The 27,499-nt window shown below is 56.4% G+C and overlaps 3 protein-coding genes across 7 annotated transcripts; 2 read left to right on the top strand and 1 right to left on the bottom strand.

The window, feature by feature from the left end:
* The first annotated feature begins 2,719 nt into the window (after positions 1–2,719).
* AP5B1 (adaptor related protein complex 5 subunit beta 1) lies at positions 2,720–7,135 on the top strand. Of its 4 annotated transcripts, none has more exons than XM_005305490.5 (3): positions 2,720–2,859; positions 3,711–3,885; positions 4,287–7,135. In XM_005305490.5, the coding sequence occupies exons 2-3, from the start codon at positions 3,733–3,735 to the stop codon at positions 6,885–6,887; spliced, it is 2,754 nt and encodes a 917-aa protein (XP_005305547.2). In that variant the 5' UTR covers positions 2,720–2,859; positions 3,711–3,732; the 3' UTR covers positions 6,888–7,135. The 4 variants fall into 4 exon arrangements, with proteins under 4 accessions (XP_005305547.2, XP_065407165.1, XP_042705686.2 ...); XM_065551093.1 differs by having other exon boundaries at positions 2,825–2,927; XM_042849752.2 differs by lacking the exon at positions 2,720–2,859 and adding an exon at positions 3,240–3,366.
* A 1,316-nt stretch (positions 7,136–8,451) lies between these two features.
* RNASEH2C (ribonuclease H2 subunit C) lies at positions 8,452–11,206 on the top strand. Its single transcript, XM_042849756.1, has 5 exons — positions 8,452–8,699; positions 9,039–9,226; positions 9,497–9,609; positions 9,938–10,057; positions 11,046–11,206. Exons 1-5 carry the CDS (start codon positions 8,467–8,469, stop codon positions 11,076–11,078), a joined length of 687 nt encoding a protein of 228 aa, XP_042705690.1. The 5' UTR covers positions 8,452–8,466; the 3' UTR covers positions 11,079–11,206.
* A 1,232-nt stretch (positions 11,207–12,438) lies between these two features.
* KAT5 (lysine acetyltransferase 5) lies at positions 12,439–25,184 on the bottom strand. Of its 2 annotated transcripts, none has more exons than XM_005305484.5 (14): positions 24,930–25,184; positions 24,776–24,842; positions 20,877–20,945; positions 20,044–20,180; positions 19,400–19,579; positions 18,532–18,612; positions 17,825–17,899; positions 16,986–17,234; positions 16,356–16,445; positions 14,706–14,846; positions 13,932–14,025; positions 13,693–13,852; positions 13,331–13,412; positions 12,439–12,998 (listed from the first exon to the last, which is right to left on the bottom strand). In XM_005305484.5, the coding sequence occupies exons 1-14, from the start codon at positions 24,939–24,941 to the stop codon at positions 12,864–12,866; spliced, it is 1,572 nt and encodes a 523-aa protein (XP_005305541.1). In that variant the 5' UTR covers positions 24,942–25,184; the 3' UTR covers positions 12,439–12,863. The 2 variants fall into 2 exon arrangements, with proteins under 2 accessions (XP_005305541.1, XP_042705687.1); XM_042849753.2 differs by having other exon boundaries at positions 18,532–18,711; positions 24,930–25,068.
* Positions 25,185–27,499: the final 2,315 nt, after the last annotated feature.

Raw genomic sequence — 27,499 nt, 5'->3', positions numbered from 1 at the left:
CACTCCATTGAGGGGATTCTCCTGGCTGGGCGGTTTCATTGGCAAATGTGGGCACCTAGCTGTGAGGCTGGTGATGATGAGCTGGGCTGGGCACTGCCCAGGCTCATGGCACTGGCAGCCCGTGCACTGCAGCACATAGCCTGCGTCTATAACATGCCTTCAAAGAACTTGGCTAATTAATGCACAGGGGAAGCAGCGTCAAAACCACTTACACAGGGAAACTGAGGCACCACCACTTCCTCGGAGCCAGCACTCGGGATACAACCCAGTTCTCACTCCTAGCCCCCATAACCACTAGGCTCCCCTCCCCTCCCACAGCTGCAAATAAAAGAACCCAGGTGTCCTGGCTCCCAGACCACTAGACTTTACTCCCAGAACCAGGGATAGAACCCAGGTGTCCTGGCTCCCAGCCAGGCTCTCTGGGTTGGGGTGCTCCCAAAATCTCAGCTGGAGTTTCGACCTGGCTAGTTCCTGGTTTTGGGACGCGTCCCAGCCTCAGCCCCAGGGGGGAATGAGTCTCGTGGCAGGGATGGGGCAGACGCGGGGGAACCAGTCTGGATGTGGACGGGAGGGGTGCGGCCGGAGCCTGTGGGGGGGGAGGGCTGTCCCTAGCTCTACCACTGACTCACTGGTGATTCTTCCCGCTCCTTGCCTCAATTTCCCCATCTCCTCATGGGGATGGCGTCTCTGAGAGGCTACCCAGAGACACCGAATAGCACCATGTTTAATATATACCACTAGTGCTTTTCATCCCCTGCCCAGTGCTGAGATGCAGCCACCTCGGGGGTGGGGCACAGGGGCTGTTTAACAAGTCACAGTAACACCACATAACAGTTTTGGACAGGAAGTGAAAAATAATTTTGTATGCGATTGAAACTGCAGGGTTTATTGAGACAAGCTATAAACAGCAGAGGTGGAATTTGTCTGGGCACTGGGGTGAAGTACCCTGCGCTAGCCACTAGCCCCCACTGCCTTCCCAGAGCCATAAAGAGAAACCAGGATTTTTGACTCTGGCCCCCTTCACCCCAGGCCTTGCTGCTCCTCCTGCCGCTGGGTTCCTCCCTTCTCGCCCCCGCGCCTGGCTAGGGGAGCAGGAAGCTCCCGGCTCCACGTGGGGGCCTCTCCCTGTGCCCCAGGCAGGCCCCGTTCCCGCTGCCATACAGTTAAGTTTCGCCGCCCGCCTACACTCCAACCTATCCCAGCCTTCCCGAGCAAGTAACTCCCTCTCCTCATCCCCAAATCCCAGTGCTGGGGGCTCTGGACCTGCCCAAGGCTCTGATTACTGGCAGTGCCTGAGCCCCAGGCCAAGAGGGTATCTCCAACCCAGCAGTGCCATGGCTGCTGGCTGAGGGGGGAGGCAGAGGGTAGGAGTTGTATCAGGGCAAGTGCGTGAAATAATGAGGGGGATGGAGGAGTGGGGAGAAGAACAGAAGATACGAGCTGCCCTGTGCCTCTTTGCCCCATCTGCCCAACCCATGTCATGCCCTAGGCTCAGTGGGGCACAATCTGCCTCCATGTGTGTCTTCTTTGGCCCCACAGAGCTATGCATGGGGTCAAGGGGTCCCAGGGACAGTAGGGGGCTTCAGGCCAGGATTTTGGGGCCTTGGCAGAGCTGGGGGGGGGAATCCAGAGCTGGGATAGCAAGAGGCTGTGGGTTGGGATTGAGTGGCATTAGCAGAGATTAGGGGGGCCAGGCTGTGATAGCAGGTTAGGGAGCACCACTCAGCCCCTAGGTACCTGCAACCCTGTTAGCTGAGGTCTCTGGTGTGGCTCAGGTGGGGGTGGTTTAATGAGACTGTTACTCAGAGGTTACACAACGAAACTGAAGCAAGTCAGCACCTGCTTCTGCCCCCTCATCCCAGACCTCCAGGGCAACAGAGCCAGGACTCAGCCATCGCCTCCTCCGTTAGATGCTCTGGAGACAGAGCCCTGCCACTCCTCCCTGCTCCATCCCATAGGCCAGCCCTGCCTGTCACCCTCAACCCCAACCTCCTGCTAACTCAGCCCTGGGCTCCCCAACAGCTCTGCCAGGGCCCTTCAATCCTGACCCCCAGCCCCCTGCTAATCCAATCCTGGGCTTCCCACCGACCAGCTCTGCCACTGCCAGTGCCCATCAGCTTGGATTTGCAGCCCCCTGATATCCCTCCACCCAGTGCCCTGAAACTGACGAGGATCCTGAGCGGATGGGGTGATGTGGGGTGATAGTCCTTGAGGGTGAGAGGAATCCCTGGCTGGATGGGCCCATTGGTCGGGGAGGGGGGGCGGAGCAGGCAGCGACAGAGAGAAGAGGGGTTGCTCCGGCTGGGGGACGGCAATGTTGCGGGGCGAAGGGGTATACCCAGAGCAGCGAGGCAGGGGGAGGGGCCGGGCAGTGACTCGGGGGAGGAGGATACGGGGGTAGTGACGCGGGGGGCAGTAAGGCAGGGGGGGATACCCCGGGGGGAGGGGCCAGGCCGTGACGGGGGAGGGGGATACCCGGGGGAGGGGCCGGACAGTGACTCGGGGGAGGAGGATACGGGGGTAGTGACGCGGGGGGGGCAGTAAGGCAGGGGGGATACCCCGGGGGGAGGGGCCAGGCCGTGACGCGGGGAGGGGGATAGCCGGGGGAGGGGCCGGGCAGTGACTCGGGGGAGGAGGATACGGGGGTAGTGACGCGGGGGGGGGGGCAGTAAGGCAGGGGGGATACCCCGGGGGGAGGGGCCAGGCCGTGACGCGGGGAGGGAGATAGCCGGGGGAGGGGCCGGGCAGTGACGAGAGGACATGCTGGGGAATACCGCCCAGCCGAGCGGTTCTGGCCCTATCTAGCGGCTGGCGGGGAAGCAGGAAGGGCGGGGGCTGAGGCGGCTGCTGCGTCGGGCGGTGAGCGGGCCGGGCTGGGACTCAGGGGGATGCCCCGGGGTTCCCCCGTGGAGGGGGCCGAGTAGGGGGTGCGTCCCGTCCTTCCTTCGGGGCGGGGATTCCCTGGGCCCTCTTGGGGCCATCTCGGGCTGCCGCATTGAGGACCCCCACACACACCATAGCCCGCCAGGAAGTCCCACCCCACCGCCCCCGTTACCCACAACCCCTCCACCCAGCTATTGCCCCAACACTCCCCACTCCGTATCACCCACAATCCCGTGGGGCCCCGACCCAGCACCGCCATATTCTCTGTTACCCACACTGCCTTGCGTGGGGCCATCATGAACCCCTCCCCCATTGCCCACACTCCCCTGCGTGGGGCCATGGACCCCCCCCCCCCCCCCCCCCCATTACCTGCACTCCCGTGTGTGGGGCCGTTCCCCAGCCGTAGTCTGTTCTCCAGGATTCTGAATCTTCTGAACACCCTGCCCGCCCCCAGCCCCCGCTCGCTCCTACCGAAACCCCAAGGTTCCCACTCGTCCCTGGCCTCAATCGGTGTTCCACAGGGCCCCTCCAGCCCCTTTTCCTGGGATTGCTACTTGCCCCATTTTCTTGCTGCCTCAATTTCCCCAGGATTAAAACTGGGTTAGTAGCAGCCTGGCCCCCAGAGATAGTCCTGATTCTCAGTTCAATAATCCCATTACATACAGGCACTGAGATGTCGCCACCACTGAGGTGGGGTGTGGGGGCTGCTTATACAAAGATCCCTGTCCAGTGTTGCCACCTCGTGGGCAGGGCTTGAGCGAGACTAGCAGCTTGTGGCTCTCGTGTGGGACACTCTTTTGCTCTAACAGCTTCTCTCTCCCACCCAGGCGGTCCCCCCCAGGGGTTGTCATGAGTGTGAGGAGTGGGGAGAGCTGGACCCAGCTTATAACAACCTTCCGAGCAGGCCCCACAGCCTTCCTTCTGGCCCGCGGGAGTGATGATACCTTCCTGGCTGAGTTGCTGCAGGACCTGAGTAGCGAGAGGATCAGTGAGCAAACCAAGGTACGTGGGGTTGGGCAGGACGCCTGGGTTCTATTCTTGGCTCGGGGAGAGGTGTAATGGGCTAAAGCAAATTTATACAGGAACTCCTGGGTTTTATCTTCAGCTTTGAAGGAGGAATGGAATGGGGTTTAGTGGTTAAAGCTGTGGGGGACTCCTGGGTTGTCTCTTTGGCTTTGGGAGGTGAGTAGGGTCTCGTACTTAGAGCAGTGGGGCTGGGAGTCAGGACACCTAGCTTCTATCCCTGGCTCTGGCAAGGACTAGAGCAGGGGCATGAGAGTCAAGACTCCTGGGTTCTGTCAGTGGCTTTCCCGTTCTATCTCGTGGTGGTGTCTCTGTGCATCGCAGCCCATAGTGGCAGCCCCCTGACTGCACTCCTCTCTCTTTCTCTCTCTCTGTTGCAGGTCTCCATGCTGACCCTTCTGCTGGAGTTCCCCACCCTGCTGTGCCCAGACCCCGAGGTGGGTGAGCAGGTGGCTGGCTCTCTCCTGGCTAACTTTGCCCAGCTGCCCCACTCACCCAAGCTGTCCTGGCTGCGGCGCCACTTGCTGGTGGTGGTGGGGACTGTGTTGATCTCCACTGAGGCCTTTGGGGAGGGCTCCCAGGCCTCCCGTGACTACCTCTCTCTGCTGCTGCACCTGGCCTCGGACCTCAACGACCAGCGGCAGGGGCCGGGTGACCGCGGGGTGCGGGCGGCCGCCTGTGAGAGTCTGAGGGAGCTGGAGTGCTGCTACCCCGGCCTGTTCTCCCGGCGGTTGGACTCGCTGCGCTCCATGCAGCAGCAGGAGCTCACGCCTGTCCACCAGGGCTATACGCTGCTATACAGCCTGGCCCTGCGCAATGCCGTGCTGCTGCTGGCCCGCCGGGGCGAGGGGGCTCTCAGTGAATTGCTGGCTGGCAACGAGGGGCTGGCTTGGGAGGCGGTGGGGAATGCCGGGGAAGTCTCTCCAGCCTCCATTGACCGCCTGCTGCTGCTGCCCACCCCGGCCGAGACCAAGGAGCTGAAGTCGGTGCTGTCCCAGCTGCTGGATGACTCCTATCTGCTGACACCACCTGCCCAGGGCCAGCTTCTGTGGCATCTGGCCCAGGTGTTGTCCGTGATCCGCACCCAGTCACCTGCCATCTTCAAGGCGCAGCTGGTGCGGTTGTTTGGCACAGCCCACGTGGCACTGCTGCACGCCAGCCTGCAGCTCAAAGGGCTTTTCACTGATAGCCTCTTCACAGCTGAGGACGAGGCCTTCCTCCTGCGCCGCCTGGTGGGCATGGCCCAGCATCCCTCACTGCCCTCGCCCCTCAAACTCTTCTACCTCGACTGCCTGCTGCACTTCCCCGAGAACCGCCCACTGGGCTCGGGCTCTGAAGAGGGGCTGCCCGTCCTGCTCACACCCCGCCTGGCCTCCTGCCTCTTCCCCTCACTCTTCAACGACCCGGGCACCATGCTGGCACGCCTCAACCTGCTGAGTCTGGTGTGCCTGGAAAACCAGGGCCCCGAGGCTGAGCGGGGTGTTGGGTATATCTTTGAGCATGTCCTGGCACTGGCAGACACCGTGGCAGGCAAAGGTGGATGTGAGGCCACTGGGCTCTTCTTCCGAGCCGCCTACCTCTTTGCCCGCTACTTTGGCTCAAGGCCACAGCTTATGGCAGAGCTGACGGGCACCCTGGTGGGGCTGTATCGCCAGCGCTGCTCCCTGGCCCCCAACCTCATAAACCTGCTCAATGAGACCCAGGCAGTGCTGGATGACCCAGCCTGGCCCGCATCCTTGAGCAAGGCCCTGCAGGAGCTGACTGTGGGCATGCCGCTGCTGCCACCCTGGGAGCAGGAGCTGGGCTGGCACCTCAAGCTGTTGGCCCGGGTGGCAAAGGAGAGTGGGGTCCCGCAGGGCAGCACACTTGGGTTCCTGCAGCGTCTGGTGCGGCTGGCAGGTGCTGGACAGCTGGGAGATTGGCACATTGGCCAGGCTTTGCTGAGCGTCTGCCGCAACCTGCTGCAGCACCAGCCTCCACCTGCCATGGGGTGCCAGCTGGCTGAACTGCTCCAAGATGTCTCGCTGAGCTACCCGGATGTGGATGTGCAGGATCGGGCTCGCTTCTACTACACACTCCTGTCGTGCCTGTCCGGGGACAAGCTGGGGGCAGTGCTGGCACCTGGGGGGCGCCTCAAAGCCCGGACTCTCTCCTCCTCCATCATGGCAGATAGCGAGAACTTCGCTGCCGCACTAACCGTGCACCCAGCCCCGCAACCCCTGCTGCAGCTGCAGCGCGAGGCCCCAGCCAAGCCCACCCTGGTACCAGCGCCAGCCTTCCAGCCGTGCCCTGCTGATGCTCAGGAGGTGAAGGACTGCTGCCGACAGCTCCTGGAGCTGCATTCTCCAGCCCGGCTCAGCCTGACGTACCGGCTGCTCCACACAGGGTCCTCACCTGAGCGACTCTTCTGCCTCCTGCTGCGCTTCGAGCGCTCTGACAACTTCTATGAGCCAGTGCCTGACGTGTGCGTGCCCTGCCTCTCCACCACCCGCCCATCACCCGTCCTCACACTCCACCTGCAGCCCCGCTGCCCCTACCCCACCGAGCTGGCAGTGAGCGCCTTGTACACCACGCAAACCGGCCTCACCTATTGCAGCCAGCTAGAACCACTGCAGGTGGCCTTTCCGGACATCTTCCTGCCTCTGGCACTGCCTGTGAATTGGGACTGTGAGAGCCGGCGCCACCTCTTTGACACCCTCTGGTCCTCCCTGTGCCCAGATGGGTCAGGTGACTGCGCTGAGAGCCTCTTTTGCTGGCCGACCACCCAACAGCCCCTGGGTGTCCTGGTGCAGGCTCACTTTGCCAGCTACGTAGTGGCAGAGGAGGTGGGCACCTACAAGATTGCCATAGCCCTGCCACCCCACTACCATGTGCTGCTGCAGGCACAGGGGACCCAGGGGGCAGCGCGTGTCACCATTCGCACTGACAACTGGAAGGTGCTCCCCCACCTGAGTGCCTATCTACGGAAGGTGGTGGAGTGACAAAGCCTCAAATAGGGATTGAGAGGTATCTGTGAGTTGGGCACCCCCCAGGAAGGGGGATCTATGAGTGGGAGTAAAGGGGACATGTCTCCAGCCATCTGGGGGGGATTTGAGAGTGCACATAGCGGGACACATCTCCAGTCCCCCGAGGGGCCAATCTCTGAGTGGGGCTGGGAGCCCAAAATGTAAATTTCTGAAGCTCTGTACAAATGCCTTTTGCAAGTAAAATTTGCAGTGAAATGAACAAATTAGTGCATGTGGGGAGGAGTGCATTGGGGTGGGGATTGGGGTGGTGCATTGGGAGCTGTGGGGAAAGATGCAATGGGGTGGAGCTGAAGGAGTGTGGAGGTGGTGCTATGCATTTGTGGGGAGTGCAATGAGGTGGTGCTATGTGCCTGAGCTCCTGTACTGCTCCCAGGTAATGGGGAGGCTCCAGCACTGATGTTGCTTGGAGCAGCTGAGCTGTAGTGCTGAAAGGACAGTTGGGATGCATTCTCCCCTCACAAGCTGGAGGACTCCATGCCTGCCCTGTGGGGCCAATGCTGAAAGGAGGGTTTGGTTTCTGAGGCCTATTCGGTCCCTCGCTACTCTGCTGGTACAGGGGTTGGTGAGCAAGGGCTGGCCCTAGGTGTTTTGTCACCCAGGTTGGAAAAGGTTTTTGGTGCCCCATGCCAGGGCTCTGGTGCCCCCAAATGAGGGAAGTTGGTGTCCCTGAATGTTGGGTTCGAGGCTGGCCCCCCTGCTCTCTGGCCCCCGAAGCCTGGCTCTGCTGGGTCGTGCCTGTGGGGGATGTGCAGGGAGGGGGACCCTGCTTTATTGGGAACACAGCTCTCAATGCAATCAGCCGTCTCCATGGCAACTGCTGAGCAGGGTCTGAATTAGGGTTTTCATAGATTCTAGGACTGGAAGGGACCTCGAGAGGTCATTGAGTCCAGTCCTCTGCCTGCATGGCAGGACCAAATACTGTCTAGACCATCCCTGATAGACATTTCTCTAACCTACTCTTAAATATCTCTGGAGATGGAGATTCCACAATCTCCCTAGGCAATTTATTCCAGTGTTTAACCCCCCTGACAGTTAGGAACTTTTTCCTAATGTCCAACCTAGACCTCCCTTGCTGCAGTTTAAGCCCATTGCTTCTTGTTCTATCCTTAGAGGCTAAGGTGAACACGTTTTCTCCCTCCTCCTTATGACACCTTTTTAGATACCTGAAAACTGCTATCATGTCCCCTCTGTCTTCTCTTTTCCAAACTAAACAAACCCAGTTCTTTCAGCCTTCCTTCCTAGGTCATGTTCTCAAGACCTTTAATCATTCTTGTTGCTCTTCTCTGGACCCGTTCCAATTTCTCCATATCTTTCTTGAAACGCGGTGCCCAGGTCGTTCCCTCTGGTACAAAAACACAGGCCAGCCGGCAGCTCCCCCTGCACGGCTCCCTCCAGCGGGCAACCCCGCTCTGAATGCAACCCAGTGTCCTATCCCTGCCCCGAGCCAGCCAGCCGGCCAGGCCCTGCTCTCGCACGTGGGTCAGCGCGGGGAAGGGAGGCGCTCGCTCCAGAGACTGCTTCTCCATCTTCCCGCATGATCGGAGGGAGGGGTTTCACTCAGGGTGGAAACTACCGCGCCCATCATGCATCGGGGCGGGACTACCACTCCCATCATGCATCGGGGGCGCGGTTTGCCTCCTGTGGCATGCACTGGCCTCAGGACTACACTCCCCAGCATGCACTGGGAGAGGCGTGCGGTGCGAAGGCATTCCCGTCGGTGTCTTCCCGTTCCCCTGCTGTGCGCGGGACTCTCGGTGAGGGCAGCAGGTGAGCGGGGCTCCAGGCTGGGAGAGCCGGCGGAAGTGGACGCGCCCAGCACGAACCGAGCCCGGAGACCCCCCCACCCCTTACTACTGCCCCATCCCGGGCAGGGTCCTGCCCACGTGGGGATGCGGATTCCTGACAAGGCTCCTCCCCTGGCGCCCCAGAAACTCCCCCCCCCCCGTAAGGGATGAGGCGCCCTGGTCAGGAACTGCCCCCCTCGCCCTCCCCGCAAGGGATGAAGATCGCTGGTCATGAACTGCCCCCCCCCCCCCGCAAGGGATGAGGCGCCCTGGTCAGGAACTGCCCCCACAACCCTCCCCCTCTCGCTGTCTCTCTCGCCAGGCCCCAGCTGAGCAGTGCCTGCCTCTGGAGCAAGATGTCTGAGAGCAGCAGCCCCATTCGGCTGGACCTGAGCTCCCTGCGGGAGGCGCCCCAAGATGTCTTACACCTGCTGCCCTGCGAGGTGGAGCACAACGGCAGCGCCCCTGTGGCCAGATACTTCACCCCGGCCATCCGCCAAGGCTCGCAGGGTTGGTGACTCCCTCCATACTTGCCAGGGGATGATGTGCTGCAGGGAGCAGGATGGGGGCTCCCACCCCTTAGTCAGTGCTGACCTTAGGAGGCGCTGTGCTGCTGCAGGGATGGGATGGGGCCACCGTAAGGGGTGTTCTCCCCTCAGTCAGCATAGACCCCAGGACCCCTGCATGGAACTTGGGTTGCTGTGCCCATTTCTCAGTCGAGTGCATCCCCTGGCCAGGTTCCTCTGTCTCCCCAGCTCAGTGTCGGTCTCTCTCCCACAGAGAAATCTGTATCCTTCCGTGGCAGGAGCCTCAAGGGGCAGGAGGTGATAGTGCCCCAAGGTTATGTGGGGCTGGTTCTGAAGGAGGATCAAAGGCCCTGCACAGAGGAGGAGGTGAGCCCTGTGGCGGTGGGGTGGATAGGGGAGAAGCAGCCCTGTGATGCTAGCACCTGCCTGGGGGAAGGCTGTGGGGCTGGCCCCATGGTCTTGCCTTGGGTTGGGATCCAGCAGGAGGGGGCACTGGTAGCTTCTGGGGACACATGCCCTCTTTGGGGCTGGGTGGGAGGGGTGGTGTTACCCCTTTGGGGACAAGGCCATCAGAGCTGGGAACAGCGTAGTGTTAACCCTCACGCTAAAGGGAGGTGTGCCTTGGAGCTGGCTGGGAGCCCCCTCAGTCCCACTGCCTATCCCCCTCCCTGACGCCCAGCCTCCCGTGCTGCAGGAGCGGACTGTGCGGCTGAAATCAACCTTTGGGACGCTGACAGTTTGGAACCTGGAGCGGGCTCCAAGTGCGGATGATGGGCTGCTCCTGGCTCTGAGCTGGCCAGGGATCGCCGAGGCCGTAAGTACTGGTGTGCTGCTCTCCTCTCCGTTACCCCTACCCCAGAACGGTTGGGGGGGGGGGGGGCTGGTGGTGTGTGTTAGGGCCTGGTCTTGCTGCCACAGCAACTTCAAAGGGATGGGGGGCAAGATCCCCCCCATTCCACAAAGACTCTTACACTAGCTCTGTGTTTGGTCCATTATAGCAATGAACAGCTATGTTCTCAGCCCTGCCCCATCCAATTATCAGGCTGGTTCTGTGGTTCGCCCAGTATCCCTTGAGTTGCTAGTGGTGAGGCAATCATTACATGCTACAATCCCCCTGCATTCACCTACACACTCTGTTAGTGAAGGGGGGCTGGCTGTGTGGATGGGGCCTGGTAAATGCCATAATGATTGGTCCCCTCAGAGTGAGTCAAATACTCTGGGATGAAATAACTATAGCCCATAATATATACCCTCCGTGGACACCCAGCCATGCCCCTGCCCCATAATATATCCCCGGTACCTCAGCAGCTGTGAATAGGGGGAATGCCTCCAGGCCTGGCAGAGTGCTGAGGCTGTCTTGGCCTGCAAGGGGTGGCTGTGTTTTCGTGGGCAAATGGAAAATGCTGTCCAAAACATTTTGCCCAGCCTGGCGGGCACTACCCCGTTGTGGGGAAAGTGGAAAAGGCAAAGTAATTGCCATGCAGGACTGGGGCTCAGAACGCCTGCCCTTGGCCCCATCTGTGCCTCAGTTTCCCCTCCACTCTGTTGATTATGACAGAGCTTCATAAAGCAATGAGTCTCATGGGGTGTTTGTGCAATGCTTGGCCCAACAGGAGCCCCAGTCTCAGTGCGGGGGAGCAGTGTAGTGGCTGGTACAATGGCAGACCTCCCCACTTTGTCAGGGCCTCTAGGCAGTACTGTGCTACACCTAACCGCAGCAGCTGTTCCTGTATTGCTATCCCTTCAGGGCTGGAGTCCTATGGGTGCAGGTGACTTTTGACAGGTCACCTCTCTCATTGCAGATCCATGCACCAGTGTCGAGGAAGGAACAGTGAGTCCATGGTGGAGGCAGCGGTCCCAGGACTGCTAGCCACTGGCTGCCTCTCGGGTCTGCGCTGGGGTTTTTTTTGGCCCCACCACCCTGCGTGGTAGCTCCATGCTGAGAATACACGGATCTCACAGAGATGCCTGCTTGGTCTGATTCCAGAGTTCACTGAGCCAGCACCTGGAAACAGGTGGGACAGCATCTCCCCTGGTCCACGGCTGGCTGGCTGCCCTCTGCTCTGGAGATCGGGGATGGGAAGGCTGAGTGCTATGGACTTTATGCTGCAAACACTGATCCCTCAGGTCCCTGGGACAGGCAGCTTCAACATCCGGTACAGGGCAAAACTGAGGCTTGTTGAAGTCTGGCCTAAGTCCCAGCAGCTGAGTGGGATAGAACCCAGCTGTCCTGACTCCCAACCACTCTTCAAACTACTTGGCCATGATTCTCCCTAGATGTCTCATGCTACCCAGGAAGGACTCTAATGCAGGAGCCAGGGCTCCTGGGTTCTTTTCCCCCTCCTCCCTGCTGTGCCTCCATTTCCCCCTCTGAATAAGGCAGGGAAAAGTGCTAGCACCTTCAAGAGACCCTGACAGGACTGACCACCTAGAGGCAGGACAGGGCAGCAGGGTTGTGCTTGCAGCTTCTTCTCTCTTCCCCTCTCTCCAGGTTGCCACACGCTTTGGCATGATGCGGGTCCCTGCCCAGAACCATTCTTGCCAAGGGAATATTCAGTATTGTTACTTTATGGGGGGGAGCACCCTGTTAGCAGGGCCTAACTCCGCTGCGTAGCTGCTGTTTGCAGGTGGGCCTGTGGCCAGACCTGGAGGGGAGTGGAGGGCAGGGCTAGTCAGGCCCAGAGGCTTGGCCGAAGTAGTGGGACAGGGATCAGCACCATGAGTCTGCCAGAGAAGTGTTTAGTGCTCAGCCCTAAGTGTCTTGGCCCAATGGCAATCAGCCCATCACCTGTCCATTGCTCAGTGCTGCCGCCCGGGGCACTGAGGGACATCTGGTTCCAGATCCTGCTGTAACTGCTGCTCCCAGGGAGAGAGAAATGTGCTACGGGGGCAGGGGGAGCATAGCAGCTTTGAGGTCCTAAACTTGCGTTTGGCCACAGCTTCAGGCAGCCTGCACCCTTCCAGGGTTTGGGTGTGTTCATTGCACAGGGAGTGCTGCAGCTGGCTCTGGGGTGACACATAGCAGCTGCTGTTGGCAGGGACACTGCTCACTAGTGGAAGAAGTGGCTGCCCCCCAGAATCCCTGGGAGTCGAGGCCTGATGCTGCTCAGGGTATTGCACAGCCCTGGGGAGGATAATGCCGCCTGAGCACCCCTCATCCTTCTCTAGCTGATTAAAAAGGTCCAGGATCAATCATTTTAGTTCCAGGATCTTTATCAAAAACTCAGATCGAGTGACAGAGAAATGCAAATGCTGGCCAGCTGCTGTGGGCCCAGGGCCACCTATTCTCAGCCTTTGGGCTCCTCGGTCACAGCCCACACTGTACAAGGTGGCCTGGCAAGATGCAAGTCCTACACACAAAGGGGGCCCTCACCCTGGCGCTGAGACGAGGAGAGCAGCATGGGGGCCTCTGCCCCTTCCCATGGAGCTCGAGCCATGGCCGGAGAACGATGCAGCCCCAGCCTAGCCCTGTGGCAGAGCACATGATCATCCTTGGAGATGCTGTTGCCCAGTCTGTCCCGGCCCTGGGATAAACTCCCAGGAGCTGCATGTTAGCTGGATGTCTGTGAGGCCCCATGCCAGGGCCATGGGGGAGTGGGTGGCAGATAAGGCCCTGCCTCTCACCACTTGCCCCTCTTGCTCCAGTCCTTGGGTGTGAAGTGCAGACACTTGGAGTCAATGCGCAGGATCCGCTTCAGCATCGCCCGTTCGTGCCCGTCCACTATGTCCTCTGAGAGCGTCAGAATGTACTGGCCCTTTAAGGGAGACAGCAGGGGCCCAAGTCAGCGATGGGGTTCAAGAGAAATGTCTTGTCAGGGTCCCTGAGAAAATTACTGAAGGGACCTGAGCCAACCTAGCTGCTTGTCTCCATTGATGTGTTTTGGTCCTATGTGGCAGCCCAATCAGCATCCCCTGTCTCCCAGAGCCAGGGACAGACCTCAGGAGTCCTGCCTCCCACCCCCCCTTAATTCAGCTACCCCAATGCCTTGGTATCTCTCCATGCTAGTGACATATACAAGGAAGCCACTTGCCCCTCTTGGGTACCACTAGGAATCTCACTCCAGAGCATTCCCCCCAGGGTGGCTACCTTGTAGTAATTGATGAGGTTCAGGTACTGCAGCGTGGAGATCACATCCTCCTTCTTGATGCTGGTGATCTCACTGATTTCACTGAAAGGCAATGGAAGACATGAAGGGGTGGAAGGCAGTGACCTGGGGGTGGGAGTGCACAGCAGCCAATGGCACCTTCCCCATGTGCCCTGAGGCCATTCTGTCTGCGACCAGCCCTGGAATCACAGTCGAGGGAATGATTTTGAAGCAGCCCTCCATGAAGTGTTAACTCTGACTCCTAATGACAACTGGGTCTGTGTTCCCTGTCACTGATTATTGGTGCAGAATCCTCTGCTCTGGGATTGAGGGTGGAGTTTGGGATTGTGGGCGGGGCACTCACTTGATGGTGATCTGTGGGCGCTCCCCGTTCTCAGACTTCAGGTTCATGAGGATCTCCAGGATGGTCTGGGACCAGTAGCTGCGGTAGGAGAGGAGCCCGAGGTCTGAGAGTGGCTTCTCTGGCGTCCCTGTCTTCCCTTCCACCTTGGAGAGCTCGTAGCCTGCCAGGGGAGTGGGAGGAGATGGGGTGAGGGAGATGGAGATCAGGGGAGGGAGCTGGGGTGGGAAGATGCCACTTACTGAATTCAATGAGCAGCTTGCCATAGCCTCGCCTCTGGTATGGGGGCAGGGTCAAGATGCAGGCCACATTGTAGTCTTCTGTTGACTCCTTCTCCTACGGCAAACAGCAAAGGATTCACACCTCAGCCAGTGGCTGCAGATTGCTTTGATGCTGGGTGTTCCAGTGACTCCCCTACCATCAAGACTGCCACAGATCCCCATGCCTTGTACCATGAGTTCTGGCCTCATCCACTGCAGCCCCTACATGAATTCCCGCTCATGCCTCCTTCCACAAATCCTGACCCTGGCCACAGATTCCTGCTCTCACACACCCTCCCATGGATCCTCTCACAGGCCACGATAGCCCCCTGCCACAGATTGGGGCCATGACCACATTATCTGGGCCTTCAATCCCCACCTATAGCCACAGCCACACCAGTCCCCTCCCTCACCCCAACCACAAGTTCCCATGCATGGTCACAGCAGCCCCTTCCCCCTCATTCCAGATAGCCACAGACAGAGCCTGGTCAATGGGGGAGTGGCTGTGACAAGGCACAGCGATTCCCTGACCAACAGCTAGTGTCTCAGATGCTCCCTAGCTTCAATGACCCTTCAGGCATCTCCATGGGGAGGCTCGCTTCTCATCAGGCACTGGGGCCAGCCCAGGGGATTCCTATTATACCACAGTGACCTGCTCTGACTGGCCAGAGAACAGTGGGAGAGCAAGGGCCGTGACAGGAGCAGGGATGGAGGGTCCCATCCAGGGAGCGGGGAGCACAGGGCAGTACCCCTCACCTTGGAGAAATAGCCCACAATGTGGAAGCCCTTGCAGTCATACTCTGTCATGACGTAGAAGAGGAAGGGGTCAGTGTCATAGTACAGGGTCTTGTGGTCCAGGAAGCACTTCGCCAGCAGGCAGAGGTTCTGTGAGTAGCTCTGCAGGGACAGCATAAGCCGGAACCGTTAACATCCTCACTCTACTGCCAGGATATGTGTGTGTGTGTGTCAGCTAGCTTCAGGGGGCTGCTGGGGAGGGCCCCAGCTCTAGTTACCAGCCCCTGGCCCAACGGGGATCTGCACTCAGACCTTCTCCAGCCCGCTTCATCAGACTGGCTCAGGCCACAGTACTAAAGTCCCACGTTGCCCAGGACGCTGTCATAATCAAACTAGAGAAATGTGACGAGGAGTCCGGTGGCACCTTAAAGACCAACAGATTTATTTAGGCATAAGCTTTCGTGAGTAAAACCCCACACAAAATCTGAAGAAGTGGGGTTTTTTATGCCCAGATAAATCTGTTAGTCTTTAACACAGTTACCCCTCTGATACTAGAGAAATGTGGTCTCAGTGTTTCTCAACCTTTTTGATACCAGGGACCAGCTTGCAGCCTTCCTAACCTGTGTCAGGGAGATCTCAAGGACTGGCTCTGGTCTAGATAAAGTTACTATATGGTGGGTGCACAACTAGTTAAAAGACCGTACTCAAGGGGTAGTTATCAATGGTTCACTGTCAAACTGGGAGGGCGAACCTAGTACGATGCCATAGGCATCAGTCCTGGGTCCAGTACTATTCAATACTGTCATTAATGACTTTAGATATTGGAGTGGAGACTAAGCTTATAAAATTTGCAGGTGACAACAAGCTGGGAGAGGTTGCAAGCACTTTGGAGGATAGGTTTAGAATTCAGAATGATCTTGATACATTGGGAGAATTGGTCTGAAATCAACAAAATGAATTTCAATAAAGACAAGTGCAAAGTACCGCACTTAGTGGTAGTCCTGCTGAAAAGAATCGGGGGGTTAGTATGAGTCAACAATGTGATGCAGTTGCAGAAAAGGCTAATGTCATTTTGGGGTGTATTAACCGGAGTGTCGTATGTGAGATGTGGGAGGTCCCGTTCTACTCAGCACTGGTGAGGTCTCAGCTGGAGAACTGTGTCCAGATTTGGATGCCACACTTCTAGTTAAGTATTAGAATAGGTTTCCAAGGGAGGTTGTAAAATCCCAGTCACTGGAAGTTTTTAAGACAGGTTGTTAGACAAACAGCTGTCAGGGATGATCTAGGTTTATTGGTCCTGCCTTAGCACAGGGACTGCGCTAGATGACCTCTTGAGGCCTCTTTCAGCCCTATATTTCTATGATTCTATGGAGGAGGAGAGTGTGACAGAATCCCTTACAGGGGAAACCGAGGCACAGAGATGGGAAGGAACTTCCCCAGGTTACCCAGAGAGCCATCAGTTGGGCTGGGAATGAACCCAGGAGTCCTGACTCCCAGCCCCTCTCTATTGTAGCCACTTAAACCCATTCCCACAGCCAGACATCCCTGTCACACACCCAGGCTCCCAGACCCTGGAATCAGGCAGTCTCCTAAGGGTTAAAGGTGGAACAGAGAGCCCCACCCCAGCCGTTCCCTAGTGAAGGGACCTGCTGCCCCAGGTCTGCCCCTTGCCTTGTTCTTGCGCCCATCGATCTCAAAGAAGGAGATGGTGCCTTTGCGGTAGATTTCATTCCCAGGCGGGTGCCGCAGGTCGCACTTAGTCTGTGGGAGAGAGAATCCCATGCAAGCAGTCAGACACTGCACCTTGCACATGGGGCACCTCGATTGCAGAATGACACCAATGATTGAGGGCCAGAGGGGCTGAGTTCCAAGGGGAGAGGGAAAGAACTGGATGCATCTAGCAGAGTTCAGGGGAGCGGCTAACAGGCTACTTGGAGCCGAAGAGTAACCCCCCCCAGAGATCGAGTCTGCCTCTCCCTCTCCTTCCAGCTGGTAGAACTAGGATTAGAGAATTATACAGCTACAGGACTCCTCACCCCGCACTGAGATGCAACATCCTCTGGGGTGGGGCAAAGGGGGCTGTTTATACAGGTATCCCTTGCCTGGTGCCAAGTGGGGCCGGGGTCAGCACCAACTTGGAGGGAAATGCAGCCCCTACTGAGTCACCCATCCTGCTCCCTGCAGGCCAGAGCCCCTAGTGCCACACTAGGGAACACACTCAGGGGCAGAAGCCCTGGGATCATGGAGTCAAGGCTGTGCCTGCCGGGGGCCATGCAGGGGCACAGGGAGGGTGATACGTACTAGGTGCCTCTGCAGGCACTTGAGGCTCTTGACGTATTTGAGGCAGAACTCGCAGAGGTACAGCACGGGCAGGGTGGTGAGCTCCTGCGGGTAGGGTGAGAAGTACCAGGGCTTCAGGCGGTGCCGGCCCAGCTCGATGCATTCTATGTTCTTCATGCGTGTGATGATGTCGTCGTGGCTGCGGTCCGACACGAGGCTGCCCGTCATGCGCGGGGCCGAGGGGATGCCATCAGAGCTGTCCTGAGAGTCCTGCAGGCGGCACAGAGGCAGGGTCAGGAACTGCTGGACATGCCCTCCTAACCCCTCGTCTCTGGGCCCCGCCCCCAACTCGGTCTCAAATCAGGCCTCCCTGTGCCCTTCCCAAGGGCCTCCAGAACCCAAGGGCTGGCTGCTGATGGTGTGTGCATGGTGGCATAGAAAGGAATCCTGGCTCCTCTCCCAGATCCTGCAGGGCTTCCAGGTCCGAGAGAATGGGCCTGGGAGATCCCCCACCCCACTTCTCCCCACCCACCACACCCAACCCTGATGGTGCTGCAGCCTCGGCCTTGGGCAGGCTATGACTTCACCTGTACTGGGGCTCAGGGCTGCTCCTTGCGCCAGCAGCATCTCCCCCAGGGAAAGGGGCAGGGGCTAGCAGAGAGCTGGGGAGATAAAGTTCCCATCAGCGGCTGCTCCAGGCCAAATCCTGGAGGGACCCCACTAATCACTCATGGAGTGGATCCCTGCCTGCTGCCCTGGGAACCTGAGAGAGCTCCTCCACTGCTGGCTATGGCTGGTGGTTTCCCTGGCTGGGGGCAGCTAACACCCCATCCCTCCATTCAAGCCAGGGCAGAGTTTACCTCATCTGTGCCCAGGCAGTTGGATTTCCTCTTCCTGCCAGGCTGGGCAGCCACTGCTCTCCTGGCTGAGCCGTTCTGGAAGAGAAGGTGAGAGGGGTGTTATGTACAGGCCATGGGTGGGAGGAGGGATCAGCCATTTCCTGGCAGCAGCACAGGGAGGGGCTCCGCCTCCATCATCACCTGACCAGTGGGATGAAGCTAGGAACAAGGCAGTTTTAAGGCAATCTGACACCACAAGGCAGGCCCTGGCCCCACCGGCAGCCAAGGAGTCAGGGCTGGAAGCATGAGGACCCATCAGAACTTCCCCCAGCAGGCAGGCGGGTGTCATCTCCACTGGGGCTGAACCCTTTCTGTTCCACACAGAGCACCTTACTGAGTCCACTAAGCAGTGGGGCTGGGGGTTAACACCCTTTGGAGATGCCCAGAGCAGCTCTATCTTGGAGGGATTGGCTCAGGCTCTCTGCAGACTCAGGCATTGCTGTATTGGTTGCATTTGGGTTACATTTTCTCCCCAAGCATGAGGGTGAGAAGCTGTGATTTTGCCCTGATCACAGAACTCCAGGAGCTCAGGCGCTGGTCTCAGGGTAATTGTGCCTGGGCCTACACCCAGCCCTGGGCAGGAAGGAGCAAGGAACAATGCCCAGAGCTCTCCCTGTGATGGAAATACCCCTCACCCCTGTACAGCCCATCAACCCCTCTGCTCTTACCTGGGGGAAAACAGAGGCTTGAGTGGTCTCTGTGGAAGCAGGGACGGGGGTTGCTGGGGAAACCACCTCCACCTTCCGCTTCTGAAACAGACCCAAAAAATGGTTCATCCACATGGGATATTGCAAAGCTTCACAGTCGTCCGCCCCTGCACAGCATCCCCCGCGGGGGCAGCTTCTCATCTGCAGATGTACGGGCATCACAGTATCTTGTAATCTCAAAAAAACCTTTCTAGGCTGTTTATATGGGGATCCCTCACCCAGCACTGACTTGCAGCTGCCTCTGGGGTGGGGCACAGGGTTGTTTATACAGAGATCCCTGGCCTGGTGCTAAGAGACTTCCCCCCTCTGGGGTGGGGTGTGAGGGCTGTTTAACAGTGCATGACAGTGTAGAGCAGGAGGATAAAAATCTCTTTTCCAGCTAAAACTGCATGAAGTTCTAGGGAGGCAGAAAGTAACGGTCCAAGCTCTGATTTGGCTAGGACACCCTGGTTCACACCAAGATTCTGAGGGAAGGGCCGAGAGATCTTTAATGACCAAGAGTGGTTCCTTATCTGCATCGTTTGACTGAGGTCTCACAGCACCCTCTAGCTTCACACTAACTGTGCGGGAAAAGTGCCTCTATTGGACCCCCACTGCCAGCAGCGCACAGCCCTCTAGCATCATGATATGAAGGACAGTGAGCTCTGGATGGGGGGAGAATACCCCCTAGTGAATCCCCAGCACCATGCCTTGGGGTTCTCCCATGCAAGCCCAGACCCAGCCCGACCCCGGCCAGCTTGTATGACCTGGCGCGATCCCAGCCTGTGGCCATGCCCAGACCATGCTGAGGACACGAGGTGGGGGAGGTATCCCCGGCGCCGGTGCGTACCGTTGTCCGATGGTTCGGCTGGACACAGGAGCTGGAGGAGAGGGGTTGGTCAGGCTCCCCGGGAACAGCCTCCCTCTCCTTGGGTAGGTTAAAGCGGAGCGTTATCTGCACTGGGATGGGGAGGGTTTTACCGCTGGCTGGAGTTGAGGCAGGTTGTAGAGACAGATCCAAGGTCTTCCTCTGAGTAGGGATGAAGATGGAGGTGGGGGGGGGTGAGTTACCAACACACCCAGTGGGGAGAGGATGCAATGTTGGTCAGGTGAGGGGGGCGTGGCACCACTGTCCCAGCTCGCCGCGGGCCAGGCAGCGAGAGGAGTACGTGGGTCCAGAGAGATACGATGCCTTAGTGCTAGGGCCAATGCTGGGCCCTGCTCTTAGGATAAGTGGTACTCTAGCATCCCTGCTTTGTAGACCTGTATGTTTGCAACCCCTGGGTCGGGATCAGTTGGAGGGAGACGGTCTGGGCCATCAGGGAGAACACTGTTCTGGGTAAGCGTCCACATCTCCCCATCCCCCGACCCTCCAACCATCCCTGATGTCCTCCTCCTGATCCCCAGGCCAGCACTCTCATCCCAGCCCGCTCCCTATAGCATCCCCCAGAGCAGCACTAGCATCCTCCCTGGCCTATGGCCAGCTCCTCTTACCACTTCCCGCTCTGGGGAGCTGGGCCGGGAGCCAGGCAGCCCATTCTTGGTGGGAGTCTTGGCTTCCTTCTTGGGGAACTGGATCTTCTTCAGGTCCAGCCGGTCATGGGTCACCCATTCGTCCAGACGCTTGTTAACTGCGGCGGTGGGGAGACCAGGTTAGTGGTGCTCTCTGTTAGGGTGATGGGAAAGGAGGAAAGAGGCCCCTGCGGACAGCCAGTCCCAGGCAGAAAAGTGGTGCTAAGACTGCCCAAGGCTGGAGAGGGATGGATGAGCTGCAGAGGGGAAAGCAATGCCTCACACTGGTGAACAGCACCACCCTCTGGCCATTTGGACCCAAAACATTTAGCTCCATCAGAGTCTCGGCTCCAGAAGCAGGAGTCCTGGTTTCCTTGTATGAGTGAGGTTTATGATGAGAGGGGAAAGGTCTTCAGGAGGGAAAGTACAAGCCCAAGAACTCAGGACATTCATAACTATGCCACTATACGCAACACCCTCACCTGTGTGTGCGCGCAACAGGAGACCCCCAAACAGGACAGTGTCCTGCTGGGCAGTGGGGTCAGCTCTGATTCTGAAGTAAGCGCACCACCTACTGGGTCCCCGACCCCACTTGCCATGGTACTCTGATGGGAAACCTCAAAGGATCTAGAGTTCCTTGAGCTGGATCAGAGCCAACACCCCCTAGAGGGGAAAGGCCCAGTGTTGCACTCCCTCCCCCCCATCCCCGAGCCAGCTAGTCCCCATGGTATAAGTCCAGATTGGAGGAAAACCCCATAGCCTATTTCCCAGAATCCAGAGGAACTCCCTATTCGAGGGCCAACCAGTTTACTCACAGTCAATGTAATGCACATAGAAAAGCTTCCGGCCACTGATGTCCTTAACACTGAGGATTTCAGCCAGAGCTGCAGGGGGAGAAGGAAATAGCATTTCAGAGGAAATTTCCACTCAGAGCAGATGCAAGAAACCATCCCTTGTAATGTTTATACACCACAGGGATCCAGAGTTAGGAACAGAATGCACAGGGTGGCTGCTTGACACCAGGAATTGGCAGGGGGGAACACAGTTACAACAGGCTGCATGAAGTTAGGTGCTGTGATGGGAGGGTCATGCCCAAATCTCTTTCTCCCCCCCTCCGCCCCCCATACCCCTGCTTCTCCCTCTCCCCTCCCAGAGCGGAGAATAGAACACAGGTGGCCTGGCCCCTAGTGTTCTAGTTTCCAATCCTGGATGCGGAAAGGGAGTAGAAATCCTGACTCCCAGCCCTCCGCTCTAACCACTAGACCCAACTGCCTCCATATAAACACCACCCCAACAATGAGTAGTGAAGGCAGCATATTTTAGACAGAAACTGACAATTTTTCAAAATTGCCATATTTTGAAAAGATCTCAGTTTGTGACACTGTTTCCCAGGAAACACTCCGTCCCTGATGCTGCACTCCATAACATGCTAGAGGACTCAATGGGAAGTGCTGGGCATGGCGGGATCAGGGGCAATCTCCCAGCTATTGTTTATATTCCTTTCAAAACACTTTTAGAAGGGTTTTTCTTCTTAACCCCATGTTGATGCTTATCAGGGATTTTTTTCAGCAGTGAAGAAATTGACTATGGAGAGTTAAGAGTGAAACTGCACTGAGCTGTCAAATGCACACAGTGAACAATCTGGGAAGAAAAGAAAAAATATGTATATGAGTTTGATTCAATTCCTTCAGTTCTAGTCATCTTGGGCATTACTTTTAACTACTATAGGTCCAAAAGGCACAAGGTCACACAGCTAAGAGAGCAGGTGAACTGTTTAAGATGGGTACTGTAGTGTGGAAAGCAGCAACTCTGAAAAGGACATAGGGTTCATGGTAGATAACCAGTTGAACATGAGCTTCCAGTGTGACGCTGTAGCTAAAAGGGTGAATGTAATTCTTGGATGGATAAGCAGGAGTATCTCAAGCAGGAGCTGGGATGGGCTATATACAGAGGTAATAGCATTACTGGATACTGTGTCCCGTTCAGATGGCCACACTTCAAAAGGAAGCTGAAAAATTGGAAATAGAGCTACAAGAATGATTTGAGGTCTGGAAGACTTGCCTGACAGTGAGTGCAATCTATGTCGCTTATACAGGAGAAGGTTAAAAGGTCACTGGACCATGCTACATGAGGAGAAGATTCTTGACAGTAGAGGGCTCATTAATGTAGCAGATAAAGCTAGAAGGTGATCCAGCAGCCGGAAGCTGGATATTCAGGCTAGAAATGAGTCTGGAAATGAGTCTTTAAATCAAGATTAGACATCTCTTTCTAAAAGCTGCACTCTAGCTCAACACCAGATCTGGGCTGGATGCAGGAATGGCTGTGACGGATTCTCAGGCTTGGGTGATGCTGGAGGTCAGAATGGATGGCCAAGCCTTGGAATCCAGATCACTGCGTTCAGTTTTGGTCACCCCAGCTCAACAAGGATGTACCAGAATTTAAGGGAGGGTTCAGAGATTGGTTAGCAATAGGCACCTGGGGGGGGGAGGGGGGAAACTCTCCTGGGAAGAGATGAAATGACTGGGATTGTTTGTCTTACAGAGGAGATGAAGAAAATGTTACACGATAAAAGTATATAAAAGAATGACTGGGATAGAGAATGGGGATGGGAACCTCTGTTCTCCATGTCTCGTAGCACAAGAGCAATGGGAATTTCAGAGAAACTTCAAAACAGATCAAAGGACATTCTTTTTCACGTAATACACCATCAGCCTCTGGAAGTCATTGACACTTGACACAGCTGAGTGCAGGATCCCAAAAGAGACTGGGGGTTTATAAGGATAATGACACTGTCCAGGGTCAACAGAAAAAAAGAACAGGAGTTTTGGAATCCTCCCATCCTCTAAATATTGGGGGAATCCACCCCGTATCAGGTTATTCCACTGCAAAATAAGAGATTTTACACCTCTGCTCGTGGAATTTTTCCTATGCTTGTGGAATTGTTTAAATGGGAAGGCTGTGAAGAGTATAAAATAAAAATACCCTCTGCAAGTTAGTTACAGATTTAGGGCAATGCCCGACATGATTCTATTGGATCTGGCAGGAGAAATCTTTGCAGAACTTGGGAGGGTGACAATATAGACATATGAGAGGTTATCATGTTAATACAGGAGTGTGTTTGGAAAAACACATGCTGTTTGGATTTCACTGGAATAAGACATTTTTCATGCTAGAGCTTGGTTTTGTCCCAATTCTGGCAGCATTTCACTACAGCCAACATTTTCTGTGGGTCTATGTCATTCATTATAAATCATAATTAATACACAAATAGTGTGATTAATTATATATTGATAAAAGAGGGTCCTGGGAGTCAGAACTCCTGAGTTCTATTCCTGGCTTTGGGAGGGGAGTGAAAAGTAATCTTTAGAGGAGAAGGGGCTTTGTACTGCCATCCATAACTGCAGCATCGGAGGCATGGAATCAGGACTTGTTGGTTCTCTTGCCAATTCTGACAGGGGAGTATGGCCTTCAAAAATCTCTGAACCTACTGGAAAGATCAGAGGAGTAGGAGTCAAGACTCAAAGATTCTGTCCCTAGTTCTGCCATTTGACATGTGACTATGGACAAGTTTCTTTCCCTCCCTGTGCCTCAATTTCTCCATCTATAAAATGAGAATAATACTAGTGACCTGCCTGGGATTGAGGCTTCGTGGAGCTTTGAGATCCCTGGATGGGATGTACAAGGCATTACTATCTACATCTTTTTTATTATTTACTATTTGTATCATGATAGGGCCTAGACTGATCACAGATCAGGGGTCCATTGTGCCAGACAACAGACAGACCCATACCAGGATCAGGGGGTCTCCCCACTGTGCCAGGCACTGCACGATGAGAGACAATCCCTGCTCAAAAGAGCTCACAGTCCAAGTATGTGATGAGAGATAATAAGTGAGTAGGAAGAACGGTGCACAGGGAATCATCTGTGTTTATAGGTACCAAGGACCACTCAGAGGTTAGTGCATCCCTGCAGCACACATTCTCACCCGGGCCAACTCTGGTTCTCAATACAGTTCTACAGTTACATGAGATCATTCTGATTCTGGGGCAGTGCCCTGGGTATTACCCAGTGTCTCCTCCGCCCAGTGTGTGACTAGCCCCTGCCTTCAAATGCTGCCCTGGGGTCCTCGATCATAACCTAAAGTAGGGGTGGTTATCCCACACACTTGGGGCACCCCATGTGATCAGGAGATAGGCAGGCAGCTCCAAAATGACAGGCCAACATTTCCTTCCCTAGGGAGCCTAAAACTCAAACCTGGAGAATGCCAAGGTCTTGAGATGACCAACCACCCCCACAATCTGGGTTCAAGGCCTCTACAAGGAAAGAGGGGCGCAGCTCTAAGTAGTTACTGCCCCCCTGGGGGCTGGACTCGATAACCTTTCCGGGTCCTTTCCAGTTCTATGAGATAGGTATATCACACTCCCCGTTCCATCTTCCATAAATATCCCAACCTTATCCCTCTTCCAACTAGGGCCCCCTATTGGCCCCTCCTCCAATCCTCCTCATTGGGCCCATCTCTCCCTCCACCCCATCTCTTCATTGGCCCCAACCCTATAGCCTCCTTAGGACCCCCCCTCTCCCTTTCCACAGGAAGCACCATAATCCCACATGTCCCACTCCCTCTTCTCCAGCTATCCCACATCGTATTTATATACCCTCTAGCCCCTCCCCTTTAAGCCACACCCTCTTCTAGTTAGCCCCGCCCCTCACTTACGCCATTCGTCTTCGTTGTCCTGGTTGCGACGCAACACGGGCAGGCGGCAGCCCTCGGTTACTTCCCCCTGCGGGCGGGATGCAAAGCGGTTAGCGGGGACTCCCGGGAATCCCGCCCCCACCCTGCCGGACATCACCCTCCAGACCCCACTCACCACCTCCGCCATCTTGGATGCTCGCCGGGGAGCGCGGCCTTCTCTTCCGTTCCCCGCGCCGGGACACTTCCGGGATCGCGTAGGGTCCCTTCCGGTCTGTCATAGTTACTTCCGGCCCACTCAACATCGGCTTCGGTAGTGTTTGGCTCTGGCCCTGTTCAGAATTACTTCCGGGAGTATGAGTGACCCCTTCCGGTCTCGGCTAGGCCCCAGTCCGGGGCTGTTCACGGCGCTCGCCTGGCTCGGAAAGGGAATCTGAGGAGCCGGCGGGGCTAGTGTTAGGGACCGAGGCGTAAATGGCGGCGGCGGGGGATTGACCCAGGCATCTGGGCAGCTAGCTGGACTCATGGGAGGAAGTCATGTGACACCACGAGGCCAGTCGAGGGCCCGGCAGCGTGTGTCGAGGGGTCCTCGAGGTTCGGCTCCTCACTCTCCCCTGCTTCTAAAACCTCAACCCCGGGAGAGGGGGAGCCCCTGAGCCCGACACCGCAGCCAGCTAGCCAGCCTGGGCCCACAGCGACCTGACTTGGAGCCACAGAGACTCGTCTCAGGGGCTGGGAGACAGGGATCAGGAGTTCAAGATTCGTCCATTGTTTGCTGCTAATATTTCCATCCGCTTCCCAGCCCTCTAGCTAGGGGAGGTGACTAGCATCCTTTCTATTGTACAGGTAGGAAGCTAGGGGCACTTAAAGCAAAGCTGGGAATAGAGCCTATCTCTCTAAGGTGGTGTGGCACCGTCGGCCTCTGTAGCACTTACGGTGGCACCGCTTGCCTTGCCTCAGTTTCCCCAGGGTTCTTTAATCCCCTTTTGGGGGGCTTTCCAGGTCTGTCTTTTAATCACCCTTCTATTAGGAGTTCAGCCTCAGAGAGGCTGTTGACAGGCAATCTTTTATCTTAGCATGCCCAGGACCAGGGCCCCATTATGCAAGGTACTGTACAAACACAAAACCTACCTCACGATCTATAAATCAAGAAATGACAGATGGATACAGCCAGACAGGAACAATGAGACAATCCTGGTCTGCATGCTGGGCACTGGGTTCACAACACCAACAGCCTAAACATCATGCTTTTTGTAGGCATTGTGACATAGTGGGGATTTTCCCTTGTTATGTTGTATGTGAGCCTATGTGACTCTTACTGTTTTGCATGAATGCTGTGTGTGCTTCAGTTTCCCTGTATATGGCACCAATGTCTAGGTTGCGGGAATAAGGGTGTGTGACTTTTGTGGGAGTTGCTCCAGCTGTCTGCACGGATGCTATGGCCGCCCCTTTGTAACTTGAGAACCAGAAGGGGGATGTGATCAGGTGACTCTTGGCCCAGGAAGTGAGACAAAGGCTAGAGGAGGAACAACGGGCAGGGCAGGGGCCAGGCAGCTGGAAGCGAGTCAGTCTCCGCTGGCTTAGGGCACAGAGGGAGGACCTGAGCCCTGGCTCTGGGCTCCCCTCCTCCCAAGATGGACTTCGCTGAAAGTCACTGATTTCTGTGCTAACAAGTTCTGTCCCACGCTGTGTTCCTGTTGACTAATAAACCTTCTGTTTTACTGGCTGGCTGAGAGTCACATCTGACTGTGGAGTTGGGGTGCAGGGCCCTCTGGCTTCCCCAGGAATCCTGTCCAGGTGGACTCGCTGCGGGAAGCACACGGTGTGGAAGGGGATGCTGAATGCTCCGAGGTTAGACCCAGGAAGGTCGAAGCTGTGTAAGCTTCTTGCCCTGGTGACAATATGCTCAGAGAGAGGAGGCTCCCCCAGAGTCCTGGCTGACTTCATACGGAGTAGTTCCAGAGCATCGCCCCGGTGACTCCGTGACAGGCATCCCAACAAAGGATAGTTTGAAGGAGGACAATGAGATGGCTCTGCGGGTATTTACAGCGAGCTCCTCACAAACATAAGTGATAGCATGGGAGAAAGGATGAAGGGGCTGTTGACAAATGTAACAAGTGAGCAGTGGATGCTGCCAGTACAGGCTGATTGGGGATGGGAATCGGCTTCTTTATATTAAATGAGAGATCACAAGTGCTGGAACTAGGGGTGCTGCTGCATCCCCTGGCTTGAAGTGGCTTCCATTATGTACAGGGTTTACAATTTGGTTCAATGGCTCTCAGCACCTCTACTATACAAATTGTTCCAGCACCCCTGAGAGAGATATTATAGGTGAGGTGGGGATTGGCCATGGAGGGCCTTGAAAGGGAAGAGAAGCAGCTTATGACTGATCTAGGAGAGAAGGGAAGACCAATGAAGGGAAGCACAGAGAGGGGTGACACAGTCAAAGTAATGGCCTAGGAGAATGATCTTTGCACCAGCAAAGGAACTTACAACAAAGAGTGATCTCCCTGAGAGACTTCTGGGGGAAGAGGTAAGGTGATGTGGCTGTGTCCTCCTTAAGGGAGGTTGGTGTGAGTGAGTTTATTTGCTAGAGACAGGGAACAGAACAATATCTCTGCCAGAAACAGCCTTGAGGGTTCACCTCTGAGGTCTGAAGCCCCAAGAGGCGACTGTAGGGCCATCAGACATTGACTCAGCCATTTACTGCTGTGGGCATCTGGCCTAAAAACCCACTGGGGAGGCCAC

This window comes from Chrysemys picta, chromosome 7 (genome assembly GCF_011386835.1).
Source record: "Chrysemys picta bellii isolate R12L10 chromosome 7, ASM1138683v2, whole genome shotgun sequence".
NCBI classification, from domain to species: Eukaryota; Metazoa; Chordata; order Testudines; family Emydidae; genus Chrysemys; species Chrysemys picta.
This window is presented reverse-complemented; position numbering and strand designations above follow the sequence as displayed.

Coding starts and splice junctions, on each gene's coding strand:
- AP5B1 (XM_005305490.5), top strand. CDS start 3,733: ATGAGTGTGAGGAGTGGGGAGAGCTGGACCCAGCTTATAACAACCTTC. Junction 3,886..4,286: donor GGATCAGTGAGCAAACCAAG/GTACGTGGGGTT, acceptor TCTCTGTTGCAG/GTCTCCATGCTGACCCTTCT.
- RNASEH2C (XM_042849756.1), top strand. CDS start 8,467: ATGATCGGAGGGAGGGGTTTCACTCAGGGTGGAAACTACCGCGCCCAT. Junction 9,227..9,496: donor CATCCGCCAAGGCTCGCAGG/GTTGGTGACTCC, acceptor TCTCTCCCACAG/AGAAATCTGTATCCTTCCGT. Junction 9,610..9,937: donor GGCCCTGCACAGAGGAGGAG/GTGAGCCCTGTG, acceptor CCCGTGCTGCAG/GAGCGGACTGTGCGGCTGAA.
- KAT5 (XM_042849753.2), bottom strand. Junction 20,946..24,775: donor GGACAACGAAGACGAATGGC/GTAAGTGAGGGG, acceptor CTCCCCCTGCAG/CTCTGGCTGAAATCCTCAGT. Junction 12,999..13,330: donor ACCTCATCAATTACTACAAG/GTAGCCACCCTG, acceptor TCTCCCTTAAAG/GGCCAGTACATTCTGACGCT.